This window comes from Lytechinus variegatus, chromosome 12 (genome assembly GCF_018143015.1).
Source record: "Lytechinus variegatus isolate NC3 chromosome 12, Lvar_3.0, whole genome shotgun sequence".
Lineage (NCBI taxonomy): Eukaryota > Metazoa > Echinodermata > Echinoidea > Temnopleuroida > Toxopneustidae > Lytechinus > Lytechinus variegatus.
Window position 1 is genome coordinate 31,112,957 of NC_054751.1, and position 15,690 is coordinate 31,128,646.

Here is a 15,690-nt window from a genome sequence, read left to right on the forward strand (position 1 = left end):
CTTACTGCACTTTGTCTTAATCTTCTTGAATTGATAAGGATATCAACCATGTGCGTCTTAGTACACTGGGTGGAAACAAGGAACTGTTACTTCTAGCGATTTTGTAACAAACAAAAAGATGTCGGTCAACTTGGTGGACCCGAAGTTTGAGGGCCTGGTGGAGTCCCGAACCCCGCAGAGAAACGGCCGAAACATTGGCTGGGATGTGGAAGGCCAAGGTGTTAGTGGCCAGTGGTAAATATACATTATTATATCCTGATTTGTACCTAATATGTAATTATTTATGCTCTCCCTTTGTCCAGGGGTAATTGCCGAAGAACCGTATGTATATAGATCTATAGGCTATGTGGTGCTCGACTAGCCTGGAGGCGTCTGAAACTGAAAGTCATGATTTAATTTAGGCAGTGTATTATTACAGCCACACGCGTGTGTCTTTACCATCCAGCCACACGCGTGTGGTTGTATCCACTGTGGATACCGCCACACGCCGCCAGTAATAACAGTAAAACACGTATGTAGGTCTGACCGTCTATATCACCATCAAAATAACCTCATTTCTTCATTAAATTCTTACATTCTAAACCCCTTTGATATCTTTAGATCGTTTCAATTTCATTCTCACCGTCTTCTCTCCTTGCTTTTCTTGTCTTGTTACAAACGGTCGTCTGTTTAACAGCAAATTCTCTTTTTCTACTTGTGTCGATTCTGGCTTCCTTCGCGGTGGCAGACCCATACAGCGTTAGCGCAGCGCAGTAGTAGACCTACACAGTTTGGGTTTCGCACGTACGCGCACATAGCCTAGAGTCAGTAGAGAATCGACACAAGTAGAAAAAGTGTGGAAATTTGCTATTTAACAGGCGGCCTTTTGTAACAAGACAAGAAAAGCAAGGAAAGAAGACGGTGAGAATAAAATTGAAACGATTTAAAGAAATCAGAGTGGTTTAGAATGTAAGAATTTAATGAAGAAATGAGGTTATTTTGATCGTGATATAGACGGTCAGACCTACATACGCGTTTTACTGTTATTACTGGCGGCGTGTGGCGGTATCCACAGTCCAGATGGGTGTTCTGGATATAACCACACGCGTGTGGCTGGATGGTAAAGACACACGCGTGTGGCTGTATACACTGCCTTTAATTTAACCCAGGGAACTCCCGCCCGCGTAGCGGGCGGGAGTTTCCTGGCCTGGGTTACTATGAATTTAGCTCTACATAGTACTCTACGTAGTCGTAGGGTTACTCCCCACTGACGCCTGGGATCACGAGCTATATTCACCCACGTACTGGTACAAAACCTGAAACTTTCGCCCCCGAGATTTCTACTTTCCCTCTAAATCTAGCCCTAAAACATGTAGGCCTACCTGTCATGGGGTTCAACTTATTTTCCAAGTGAAGTAGATTACCGGGTGTAACATTTCTGCGATATTGATTTCATTTTTAAAGAAGAATTCATAAAAACGAATCGCGCGATTTGCGTGCTGTCGCCAAGCGAAAGACAAGGAAATCAAGATGGCGACATAAACACGGCCGTAAGCTCTTTCCATCTTTTCTACTAGCCAGGAGGCTTCTAAAGAGTAAAAAATCATTTACTAATACTATACTAACGTAGTCTTGAGGAAGCAATGATGATGATTTTTTTTAGATATGTCATATACTTCTTCATCATTGACGTCTTGACACTCTCTCCATAGTGTCTTAAGCGAAGGACCAAAACAAAGATGGATTTCCCTAGAAAATCCATCTTTTTAAACCAAAATCACAAGAATTCTATTAATTCTATTCATTCTTACACCTTCCTAGGCCTAATGCATAGGGAGGTGTTAAATATTATTATATAAAAATATAAAATTTAGAGATAGAAATTAGAGATGAAAATTCTTATTCAACAAATCTTAAAATTTATTTCGTGATCATAAATAATTTATATAATATGAATTATTTATAATGAAAATATAAATTTTAATGGGTTAGTTAATGATTTGTTAAATAAGAATTTTCATCTCTAAATTGTTAAGACGGGATTGCTTTCCGGAAGTACCGTAAGGGCACTAGTATTCAACCCGGCATAATTCAAAGATTTTGACATATTTCCAAAAATATTTAGAAATATGGAAACTATCTTAATTTCATACCTTTGTTATTTCCAGGGTAATCTGTTGTCGGTATTTTCTTTATCAATCTGTCAACTGTATGCGCGTAGGATCGAATTATGCACCGATGGCCTTTTGCACTGAATTGCACTAGTATTCAACCTAGTAAGGATAGATAGCAAATCTCAAAAGGGTTTATATTGGTAAATTAGATCTAGATCTATGTAAGTCTCTGGCTTTGATTAATTCCCTGTTTGGTCTCATCTCAAATGGTCTAGTCCATAGTCGAATGGGACAAGGGCAGATTGAGAGACAGGACCATCTTTCATCGCTAGGTTGAATACTAGTGCAGACGGGTTGAATACTAGTGCAAAAAACCGTCGCCGTATAATTCGATCGCCCGCGCACACAGTTGACTGGTTGAAGAAAAAAATAACGGAAAAAGAATAACCAGCATTTGCTCTTAGAAATAAGACGGGTCTGAAATTCAGGTAAATTCTATGTTTCTATATATTTGAGGAAACTCTCCAAACGGGTTGAATACTAGTGCCCTTACGGTACGTCATACATAAGCGGTTCAAGGGTCGACGCTATTGTATTTCCATTGTTTACATGTGGAACGGGGGTCTACGCGGCATCAGTTAGGTAAGAAATCTTCATTTTTTTATATTTTTTATAATAATATTTAAAACCTTCCTACGCATTAGGCGTAGGAAGATGTAAGAATGAATAGAATTCTTGTGATTTTGGTTTAAAAAGATGGATTTTCTAGGGAAATCCATCTTTGTTTTGGTCCTTCGCTTAAGACACTATGGAGAGAGTGTCAAGAAGTCAATGATGAAGAAGTATATGACATATCTAAAAAAAATCATCATCATTGCGTCCTCAAGACTAATACTAACGTATCTTATGGTGTGTTTATGCTTCCATTGCGAGGACAGAATCAGCGATTTCAAACGTCGATTCAAAACGCCGATCGTAAACGTGGTTCTGGGAGTGCTGTTTATGCTTAACTTTTCAGAGCATATCATGATCTCCAGCTGGCTTCGCATCGTAAAGCGAGGTCAAATTGGGCGCGCCTTTTTTCAAAAGTTTTTTTTTTCCGATTGTTGTTTTTACGTAGAGATGACAAGGAGCAATACGACTGTATTTGCCCGCGGATTTTCATCTCACCGGAAGCATGTACCAAATGACGTCATTTAAACACGTTTATGATCGTGGTTCTGTTTATACTTCCCCAGAAAGCCTGATTCTGGTCAAACAACGTTTACAAACGCACCTTTTTGTGAGTTTACGATCGGCGTTTTGAAACAGCGTTTAAATGAAAGTAAGCATGGACGCAACCGTGTTTTGGACTAATCACGTTTGGAAACGCTGATTCTGGCCTGAAAAGTGGAAGCATAAACACGGCCTTACTCTCACCTAGCCAGGCGGCTTCTAGTTCTAGAGAGTAAAAAAAAGAGACTTGCCCGATGTTTACACCGCCATCTTGTTTTCTATTGTTCTTCACCCACGATACGGACGCTTGAGTCGCGTAACGTGGGTGAGAGTAGCCAGGCGGCTTCTAGAGAGTAAAAATCATTTACTAACGTAAGGTTACTCTCATCCGAAGCCAGGTCTTCCTTCTCATTGACCCACACGACGGAAGCCAAACCACCTGAAACTTTCACCCCCAAGATTTCTACTTTCCTTAATAGAAAAGATCTAGGCCTAAATCATGTACATTGAAAAAACTTCATTTCCGACATTTCTACGCTCTCGTTATTTTTGAACAAGAATTCATCAAAAAAAATGAGAGAAATATTGTGAAAAGACGGAAGAGACTTGCCCGATGTTTACGCCGCCATCTTACTTCCTATTGTTCTTCGCCAACGTTACCTGACGCACGCGTCTATGAGAAGGAAGACCTGGCTTCGTATGAGAGTAACCTTACGTTAGTAAATGATTTTTACTCTCTAGAAGCCGCCTGGCTACTCTCACCCACGTTACGCGACTCAAGCGTCCGTATCGTGGGTGAAGAACAATAGAAAACAAGATGGCGGTGTAAACATCGGGCAAGTCTCTTTTTTTTCATGACAATTTTTCATTTTTTTAATGAATTCTTGTCTAAAAATAAAATCCATAGCATAGAAATGTCGGAAATGAAGTTGTATCCCAGGTACATGATTTAGGGCTAGATCTTTTAGACAGAAAGTAGAAATCTCGGGGGCAAAAGTTTCAGGTTTTGGCTGCCTACATGCACATGTATACAATAGAAGCCCTGGCTTCGTATGAGAGTAAGTTACGTTAGTAAATGATTTTTACTCTCTAGAAGCCTCCTGGCTAGACTGGATTAGCATTACATCGGCTAATTAACAAATTTGGGGACAAATTTAATGATGTGAAAGATTCTTACTAGTTTTTAAATAATAATTATCTTATTTAGATCTACTGAAAAATATGTCTACAACTCAAAATAGTTTGTGTGTACAGAATTCAGATAAAATTATTTACGTCTATAACTTAAAAACTGGTGTCTGAATTCTGATTTGATAACTTGTCTATACACTGTAGTAATAATTCTAATAATGCTAAAACCCCATTTTTACAATGCATTTCATAAATTGCTATTTGAAATTACTCTGATTATTTATGTCTGTCCTTAATGTGCCTGTCCCTTACAGAAAAAAAAGCTGATGTACTAAAGAAAGAGAAGGAGTTCCTAAACACCGCAACCAGAGTAGATGAGGCTATGGATGAGTCTGATGCCACAGATGAGGACATGGAGGATGAGGCTTCAACCTCAAAAAAAGATGTGAGAAAGAGGGTACGTTGAAACTTTACATTCAACTTAAATTTTTAAGACGTGCATGGATCAGGAAATTTTGAAGCATACTAGCCAGGAAATTTAGTCCAAAGTGATAAGTGTTTACCTGAAGCAGGCCAGACTTTATTCTGTGATTTGCAAAAAAAATGACAAAAAAAAAAACATAACTTGATATCGCTGCCAGTGGTGATTCAAAAAATTGCTCTTAAATTTCTACTTGAAAAAAAAAATTGATGGAATTGGAAAGTATTGGTGGTACTACTTCAATAAAAGAAAATTCATTAGAAAAACTAAAAATAGTGATACACTTATGAATTTTGTCTGGATTCCTAGTCTAGATACAGAATTGCATTGGATTTGCACATGACCGCGTACCCAGGTGTCGCAAATTTGAACTCAGAAGATATGCGAGACTTAAATGTGAGTGGCGCGGCGCGGTCACCCCAAAAATCGTAGCTGGATGGTCTTGAAAAATGTTGAGCGGGGGAGTGGGGGCTACATAAAATTTTAATTTTAAAAATTCTAAACATATTCCATATCTGTTCATATTTTATTTCCATTTTTGGTTGCAGGTTGGGAAAGCTGACAGATCTGCTATGGCAGAGCTTCTAAAGAAGAAAAAGACTGAAGACCAGCGGAACCATAAAGGTCAGTTTAAAAGTTTATTATTTACGGCAAGATTCTGTGGCCAATTAAATGAAAAATCATGACCAGAAAACAAAATTCTCAGATGTCCAGAAAGAGTATCTTCTCCAGAGCATTGCATTCATGCTTTTGGTGCAAATAGAATTTTACATCACAACAAAGAATACCTCTTAATTATCGAAGGTTAAACATATACCACATAAAAATTGTATCTGAAATTATGATGGAGTAGATGCTCTTTCAGGACATACATCTATATGAGATGAGAGTTATGTTTTCCGGACATGCTTTTTCATTAAATTGGTGATTTTTTTAAATGTTAAAGTTTTTTTCTGACTCTCTTGGTATATCATTGTAGGATATTGGCACTCTAAATGGATGAATTTCCATTGCTAGCCCTGGCATATCAACATTCACAAATAACACTGTGTCTCACACACAGATTTGCGTTATGGTAAATTCTAGTAGAAGGGGCTATGAAATGATGTGTCTGAGGATATATCCACCGCAAAAATAAAAATCACTTTCAATTTTTGAAAAAATTGCATTTTGGCCAATTCATATCGTCTGTGATGTCATAAAATCATATTCTAAAAAAATCTCTGTTCTTTAATGATATTTATCAAACCTTCACTGATATATTTCTCAATTTTTTTTTGTTTCTTATTACAACCAATTATTCATCAGGGTGAACTTCCCCTTTGATAGCTTTTACATTTTCTTGTGTATTTTGCCAAGAATGATTGTCTCTGCGTGAATCTACAAATGAATTCAGAATATCACAATTACTGTAAATAGGAAGATGCTCTATAATTTCTCATATTACCAAGCTTGTCAATAATTTCAAGGCGGAGGGTTAGGGTGAATCTCCCTGAAAGAGAAACTACATGTACTAGAATAGCACAGTCTCTCCAAATGGTAATCTACGGTGAAAATAAGTTTTTGATGTGGAAACAAAAACAAACTAACAGAAAACAAAGGAAAAGGACACTGACTTTGATTTGAATCTACGTAACCATAGAAAACATTTTAATGTTTTAAGTAAGTGATTGATCTTCACAAATGTCTTGTCATTTTACATTTTACAATGATGCTGCCTGTCACCGGTACAATTTCTTCCAGAGCGGCGGACCAAAAAAATTAGAAATTCACAGAGTCAAAGGCTTAGACAATCAACCAGTTTAAGAACTTAATTTCCTTTAAGTCACTTCCTTGTCATTTCATAAGATATTTTCAATCAAGTAGGACTATAGAAATAAGATTACCGAGCCTGAAATCTTGATTTTCTTGCTTTAACTTATCCGCCCCTAATATTATAATCCTGTTTCATGGGTATGCATGGTTTTTTTGTTGTGTTTGTGACTCTTAGATACTCCACTGCAGCTGAGTAACCAACAGTCACAAACAGACGGAACTTGACTTGGCTTTAATTAATATTTATATATGATGTAGAGTCTTTGATAAAAGTTTGAGACTTTGAGCCAGTTTTTGTGTCCTTTCATTTTCTTATATTCAGCACACACAACAAGCATGACAACAATTTCCCTGCACTTCCACGGGCCAAGTACGTGCACGCATGGGCCAGAAGCTGAAAGATGTCCGTGCATCTCGAAGACGTGCAGAAAAGCAGGTTTAAGTGTGATACCTTTTTTTTTGTTTGGAAATAAGCCTTAATATTGCCTCATACGAGTCATTAAAAAACCCATTTTATTCTGATCATGGGTATATATTACACGAAAATGTCTTTCATGTATTATGACATGTCTGCTAATACAGCCAACTCAGGTTTATATAGTGTGTGCTTTCAAAATTTATCATGACATGCCAACTCCTGCTTTATCACCTTGTGATATTCATCAAACTCAGATTGATATATTTTTATATTTATACTATGACAAATCATTTTCTTGCCATGTGCCTTCCGTTTGATACTGTTTCCAAGTTCCAACTAATACAAAGGAATACTTATATGCAGCTATATGGACGCTAGTATATGCACTTCATGCAAGAGATTTGTGGACATTTTTTGGCTCTTGTTCATATTTTTCTGATATTTGTATATAGGTGTGAAAAGGCAAAATATATGCAAAGTGTTCTTATTTTTGAAAAATAAATGTTGGTTACTTGTTCCTGTTTCGAAATTTCACAACTCTCTGTGATGGTAGGGATTTGCTTTACTACATGTATAGGCGTTGCTTTTCCGACTACGGCGGCGTCGTCGTCAACATTGAAATCTTAACCAAGGTTAAGTTTTTGAAATGTCATAACTTAGGAGTTAGGAAGTATATGGACCTAGTTCATGAAACTTGGACATAAGTGTAACGAAGTATCACTGATCATCTTGCATGAGTGTCCAGGTTGAATGATCAAGTTCATTTAGGGTCTAAGTGTTTTTATGTCATAACTTTAAAAATGTAAGGGACTATTTTATGAAACTTGTACAAAAGTTAAATTGCTGATAATCTTACATTAGTGTCAGCCTGTCAGGTCACATGATCAAAGTCAAAGGTCACAGCACTGAAACCTGAACTGTTAATTTTTTTAACTGTCATCATCATGATCCTATTTCATGAACTTGAACATAAGGGTAATCAAGTACCACTGACAATGAGTTTCAGGTCACATTGTCAAGGCCAATGATCATTTATGGTCAATAAAATTTGACCATGTTTGGTTATCAAAATTGAAATCTTTAACCAAAGTTTTTGAGATGTCATCTTAACTTTGGAATTTTATCGACCTAGTTTAGGAAAATTGGACATGAGTATTTAAAGCCTGTGTATAGCTTTGGTAAAGGGTCAATAATGTGATTGATAATCGAATATCATCTAATATGACAGTCTTACTGAAGCGTAGAGACCGTTAGATATTTTTCCAACTGCACTTCTCTGAGAAAATTTCAAATATTCAAATCTTGGATATATAGCGCCCTCTCTCGGCGATGCTTGTTTTAAATTTAAAAAATGGGCATTCAAGCGCTTATTTTATAAATTTAGTGATGAGATATCCAAAAGTTACAGACAAAGAACATATCTTGAAAGTTTAAGCCCATTCCATGATTTGGAATAGGATTTAATTGAAAGACAAAAACGCACAGATATTTTAATTTGATCGGGTGACCCGATCAAGTTAAATTTCCATGTAAAATTGCAAAATTTATCCTGTAAAACACATTTTCATTTCATATCCTCCACATCATAACTGTTATAGGGCATATCCATTCATATTAGCTAGCAATGAATTGGAATAGTGATAGGTGCATTTTGGTGGATTTACCAAAACTATACACAAGCTTTAAGTTTCACTTATCATCTTGCATGAGTTTTAGGTCACATGATTAAGGTCAAAGGTCACTTAGGGTCAATGAACTGTGACCATGCTCGAGATATTTTTTTAAATGTCATAACTTTGAAAGATTATGGATCTGGTTCATGAAACTTGGATATAAGGGTAATCAAGTATCATTGATAGTCTTGCACTAGTTTTTAGTCAAATGATTAAGGTCAAATGTCATTTAACTTTGACTATGTTGGGAGTAATTTTAGAAATGTCTTCATAACTTTGAAAGTAAACTTGAACATTAGGGTAATCAAGTATCACTGTTTTTATTCAAAGTCAGCATTGTTGCTATATTGAATTGCGTGACGCAGGCGAGACTGTCAGAGGCGTTCCACTTGTTTTTTTTTCAAGTAACCTTTTCTTTTAAGGTTAAACAGGTTATTTTAGTTCGGTGTTTTCATCACTTGTAACCTTGCAAATCTTGTTTCGAATGAAGATACTTGCATTTGAATGAAAGAACAACCTCAAAGATAAATTTGTCAGAATATAGACTCATAAATGTTAGATACCTTAAAGGGGTACATATCAAAATAAATATAGTAAAATCCACCGAGCAAAACGCTGAAAATCTGACAGCAAATAGTGAAGTTATAGAATTTCAAGCTTAGCAATATTTTGTGAAAATAGTCATATGCAAGTCATCATGAATGTGCAATAGGTTGACTAATGATGTCATGTCCCCACCTTCCTTTTTCTTATTTTATTTAATAAAATCATGATCATTTCATATTTTCCTACATGTGTACACAACATGTCTCCCTTGTAACAAAATAAGTTGGCACAATGATTTTCTTACAAACTAAATCAGTTGTCAATCCAATTTTTGTAATTATATTTGGTGACAAAATTTGACTAAATATAATTTTTTGAAATAAAATACAAAAGATTACGTGGGGATATCATCAGCTTGCTCATTGCATATTCATGAAGACATGCATAGCACTGTTTTGCCCTAGTAATGCAAAAGTTAAAAATGTAATGACTTTGTCATCCTTGTCAGATTTTTATGAAATTTTCAGTATTTTGTTTGTCTCATTTTACTTTATTTGTTAAAATTGTATTATGTCAGCCTGGAGTACCCCGTTAATATGTTTACATTTAAGAAATATTTCATACCAGGCTTGTTTTCCCAAACAATTTCATTCCACAACGTATGTTTACTTGTGAAAATCGAGGAGAAAAATTCATGTTTGTATTCACTGTGCTGGTATTTATGACCCAGTTATTTTCATGTTGCTTTTATTTTATTACTGTTTATTAAACTGAACGAAATGAATTTTTTCATTTTTTATTTCTAATTATATTTTCTCGTGTCTTGTGGATTGCTCTCCCTACTCTTCAGATTGGGACCAAAGCACAATGTCTACCATGATACAACCACCCAAGTACCTACAGCCAGTGACAACAGACAAATTCTCAAATCAATTATGTTGTGATCAGGAGGATGGAAATTTTTAGTGTTGATTTTTTTTTCTTTTTTACAACTGGGTATGCAAAATGATGAAAGATATATTCTAAAATTTGATTTGAATTGGTGACACTATTATTAGCTTCCACTCCTATTGAGATCAGCACTAATTGGCAATGATGGTATACTTTTGTGGTCAAGATCGCGGGACACTGTGCTTCGTTCCAGTTGGCCTGTGTTGCAGTGGTCTACATGGTATGTGCTGCATGGGTATGTAGTGGACTGCATGTGGTAAATGAGCTAGTGGCACATGCATACCACAGTTTGGTGGATTGTGTAATCAATGTCCGTGTGGTGGACTGTGTGGTAGACATCACAGTAAGATGAGCACCATAGTGTGGGGGACTATGTGGTGTATGTCATAGTGTGGGGGAGTATGTGGTGTATGTCATAGTGTGGTGGACTCTGTGGTATATGTCATAGTGGGGTGGACTCTGTGGTATATGTCATAGTGTGGTGGACTCTGTGGTATATGTCATAGTGTGGTGGACTATGTGGTATATGTCATAGTGTGGTGGACTATGTGGTATATGTCATAGTGTGGTGGACTATGTGGTGTATGTCATAGTGTGGTGGACTATGTGGTGCATGTCATAGTGTGGTGGACTCTGTGGTATATGTCATAGTGTGGTGGACTCTGTGGTATATGTCATAGTGTGGTGGACTATGTGGTTGATGTCATAGTGTGGTGGACTATGTGGTGTATGTCATAGTGTGGTGGACTATGTGGTGAATGCCACAGTGTAAAGGACTATGTGGTTATAAATGTGTGGTACACAGTGTGTTTAATATGTGTTTCGGACTATGTGGCGACTGTGTGGCAACACTGTGTTACACAGTGTTGTAAACACAGTGTTACCACACGTCCCAAAATAATATATTAAACACATGTGGTACACGCTGTGAACACACTGTGGTACACACTGTGTTACACACTGTGGTACACACTGTGTTACACACTGTGGTACACACTGTGGTACACCCTGTGTTACACACTGTGGTACACACTGTGGTAACACTGTGTTTGTTCCATAAGGGTCTCTTCAGCGGCGATCGCTGGAGGACGGGTGTCTGTACTAGCCCTGACTCTGGCCTTGCAAGGGTAGGAGCTAAGTAAGACAGGGCACCCTTACTTTCGAATAGAAAGTGAGGTTCAGGCCAGAAACCGACGGTCCCGTCGCCTGGGCGGACGGACCGCGGACGTGATAGGTTGCCCCCTCAAAGCAGCCAAACATTCTCACGAGAGAAGTGCGGCATGCGGTATGTAAGAGATTCTTACCTCCAATCTACGGGCCCGCTTAGGGGGTAGAATGGAGAGAGTTACCGCTGAAGGAGTCGTCGCCGTACGTGGGCTTGACGTAGAGGGCGAATTCGGGAGTACCTGCATAAAAAGGGGAATACCCATGCAGGTAACTCGCCGATGGCTCCCCGGAGTGCGGGTTGGCGAGAGAAGTCTCAATCCGCTCAATACCCGACGCCAGCAATAAGACCGCGGCGGTCTTATAATGACGGAGAACACGAGGATAAGAACCCGTAATGCTCGGGGACGCATAGATGCAGCCTGAACGGATGCAAAGTCCAGCCGTCGGTCACCGAGAGCTTGCCGACATATTGATGCTTGAAAGCCGTATGTCGGAAGCACCTGCATAGAAACGGGGGTCACCGTGTAGGTGAACAGCGTTTCAATAAATGCCCGGTGTGAGAGGACAGGTGATTGCTTGAGCCGCACAGTGCTTAGCAAGGCGGCTGAAGCTGATATGAAGCGTGGGTGAATTACCCGCACTGCTCATGGGAGTATGTGCGACGCCTGACCCACAAATATCGGGAGTCTGGTGACATAATGGAGGGCGATGCCCGTATGTCGATAACACCTGTGTATTAGCGGGGATTTCCCTTGCAGGTGCGTGAGCCGGCGAATCATGAAATCGCCGGTGACTCTCCGAGGTGCAAGATGGCGAATGTCTGCTTAACCTGCCCGGTGCTCGACACGGCGGTTTTAGCTGACAGGGAGCATGAGGATAAAGATCCGTGATGCTCGAGGGCGTTCTGTTGTAACATGAAGTTACGACGCCTGGCCATCGGCACAAGAATCAGAAAGAAAGGTCTGCCCGCAAAGTGGGATTAGCGACCTAGACTTTCTTCTTGTTATTCCTCTTCTGTGCGGCCCCCGCCGGGGGGCAGAAGAGGGAACAATCATCGGGAGTCTGGCGACATAGTGGCGGGCGACGCCCGTATGTCGATAGCACCTGTGTATTAGCGGGGATTTCCCTTGCAGGTGCGTGGGCCGGCGAATCATATTGCCGGTGACTCTCCGAGGTGCGAGACGGCGACTGTCTGCTTGACCTGCCTGGTGCTCGACACGGCGGTTTTAGCTGACAGAGAGCATTAGGATGAAGATCCCTGATGCTCGAGGGCGTTCTGTTGTAACATGAAGTTACGACGCCTGGCCGTCGGCACAAGAATCAGAAGGGAAGGTCTACCCGCACAGCGGGGTTAGCGACCTAGAATTTCTTCTTCTTCCTCTTCTATGCGGCCCCCGCCGGGGGGCAGAAGAGGGTATAATGATCGGGAGTCTGGTGACATAATGGCGGGCGACGCCCGTATGTCGATAGCACCTGTGTATTAGCGGGAATTTCCCTTGCAGGTGCGTGAGCCGGCGAAACATGATATTGCCGGTGACTCTCCGAGGTGTGTTGGATGGCCGGTGTCTGCTTGATCCGCTCGGTTGGTAGTACCGTCGGCTGAAGCAGGCAAGCCTGGGGGTAAAAACCCGCAGTGCTGGAGGGCACTCTAGATTAGCTTGAGAAGCTGAGAGGCCTGGCCATCAAAAGAATCAGAGGACAGACCGCCCGACGGAGCGGGGCTTACGTCTGTGGTTCTCCTCTTCTTTTCTTCTTCTTCGGTTGCTCCGGCGCCGGAGCGGAAGAAGGGACAAGAGGCTGGGCTGCGCCTGTCTTCCTCTCCTTAGCTCTCCCACGGGGAGAGCTAGCCGAGCGAGAGGAGGCGTCGGCCGTATCTGACGGCGTCAGATTGAATTGAGAGTCCGACACGGTCGGACTCAGGTGCCTCTTCCGACTAGGGGCTGGTAGCCCTTTGCCGACGCTCCCTAGAGGGGTCTTACACGGCATCGAGCCTAGTCTTTGCCGGGTGGAGAGACCCGTGCTCTCCCCCCGGACTTTAGGTGACCCGATGGCCGGTGGGTCTGACAGCCCTAGAGGAGTCGCCGTTTTCTGTACTAGTGCGACGCTCCCCAATAAGGTTCAGGTTCCGGGACGGAAGCCTTGGCCATCACCGTGCGGGCACGTGGTCGCAAATCCACGGTTCCACCCTTATTAAGCGGGGCACGTGAACGCGCGTCCACGGTTCCACCCCTTTGAGAGCCCACGGGGCTCTGACTCTGTTCTCGCTATCTATACTACCTGTGGTGGGGGATAAGACCCCGGTGTCGGGCCCCGAAACAGCAGCCGCCTGAGGCCCTTCAGAAAGAGAGTCCGAAAGGCTCATTATTGCCGTAGGGTGATCTAGTAGTAAGATAGAAAAAAAGAGAAGCAAAGGGGGTAGGGGGGTAACAAACCCCAACCCAGAAGACAAGGCCCTCAAAAAGCGGACTTTTGAGAGTCAAAAACGGATCTCACAAGGATGATACAAGGTAAAATCCCAGAACAAAGGAAACAGTAATAATTAAGAATTATTAAGAGACACTGTCCCTGAAGTCCGTTAGAAAAATTAATTATTTGATTATCACAACAAGAATCTGCTTCCGCCAAAATTCTGAAAAGAAGGAAGGGGGGAAGCATCTAAAAAGAAGAAAACACTAAGTTTTTTTTTGTTGTTGTTGTTGTTTTGTTGTGTCCACCTGTTCAAAAGAAAAAAAAAAAAATTTTTCTTGAGGTGAGGATCAGCTAAGGAAAAAAGGGGAGCAAGATTCCCTTTCTTTTTTTTTTTTTTTTATAAACAAGAAGTTTAAGAAAAAAAAAAATTATAAGTCCAGAGACCGGTAGCTGACTTGAAAAGGAAGGGGGGAAAAACAAAGATAGCTTTCCCGAGAAGGAAGGCCGAGTCAAAGGCGACGAACGCTGACAGGAGACGGCTTCCTAAAAAAATTCTAAGTATTCTTGTGAAGGAAAGAAAATATTTTTTTTTTTTTTTTTTATAATTAATTGAATAATTAATCAATTAATAAACACAAGAACAAAGGATTGATTGAAACAAAAGAACAATCAACTAACTCGAAACAAGAAACAAAGAACTTGAATCGAGGCAAAGGAGCAAGTCAAGAATTAAAAGAATCAATCAATTAATTAATTAATCAATTAACCAATTAATTCAATTAATAAATACAAGAGCAAAGGATTGATTGAAACAAAAGAACAATCAACTAACTCGAAACAAGAGACAAAGAACTTGAAACGAGGCTGGAATACGACGCTCCTAACGTCCTACAGAACCTATCTGTGGAGAAATAAATCAATTAAATTCACGACGAGTCGTATAAACGAAGAAGTCAGTGAATAAAAAGAATTAAAAGGATTAAAAAGGAGCGAAGACAACGCCCGAGCAGGAAGGCGCGGAGCTATGGGGCGGAGAGGTGAAGACAACCCGCCTGTGAGAAACGTATCTTTAAAAAACAAACTCACGAAGAGGGACAAGAAACGTTAAAATAATATCACGGAAGCTCCGCGCGACGTGATAATCCTATAACAATCTTAGATGAGAGAAAAAAAGATTGAAATAAGGGAAGAATTGCACAATAAAGTATCCAAACGGAAAACAGAAATGCAATTTTGAGAGTGTACTTAGCTTGCGACTGCACTCGACCGCAGGCGAAAGTAAAAGAGGAAATGGACGCCAAATTGCGCGACGATCTTGGGATAGTGCGTTGGTAGGGAGATGCAGCGCGCGCGCAGGAAAAATTGTGTACTCTATATTCGGCACGCAGGTTCATCGTAATGAACTAGCAAATCAAATGGGTATATCCCAGTTATTGATGTAAATTAAGTTCATCTTTATCAAGTAGGCCAACTATATATGGAGCTGTTTCTGGTTGTTACTACCATGATATCATCCAATGAAACCTTGAAGAATCTTTATCTTTCTTCCCTATCAAATTAGGAAAAGATGAATTAAATTCATGCATAAATCTGGATCAAACTTACAAGATTCGTCTCCCTTGCAGTAGAGTGGTCCCAGAGTATAATATCCCGATTCGCTTCCATCACCTGTATCACCAAACCTTATCTCAGTGACTGGTAGAGTTGTCTTATCGGTGAGATAACCAGAATCTTCTCTCCATGTATTGTCATTGGTGTTGCAATTGCAGTGGTGACCATTTGTACATGTGC

General features: G+C 40.1%; 1 protein-coding gene across 1 annotated transcript in view; it reads right to left on the reverse strand.

The window, feature by feature from the left end:
• The window catches only part of LOC121424794, a 44,316-nt gene that overhangs the window by 13,370 nt on the left and 15,256 nt on the right, over positions 1-15,690 (reverse strand). The window contains exon 16 of the mRNA XM_041620571.1: positions 15,505-15,690. Within this exon, the coding sequence (XP_041476505.1) occupies positions 15,505-15,690 (186 nt within the window). The remainder of the gene's footprint in view (positions 1-15,504) is intronic.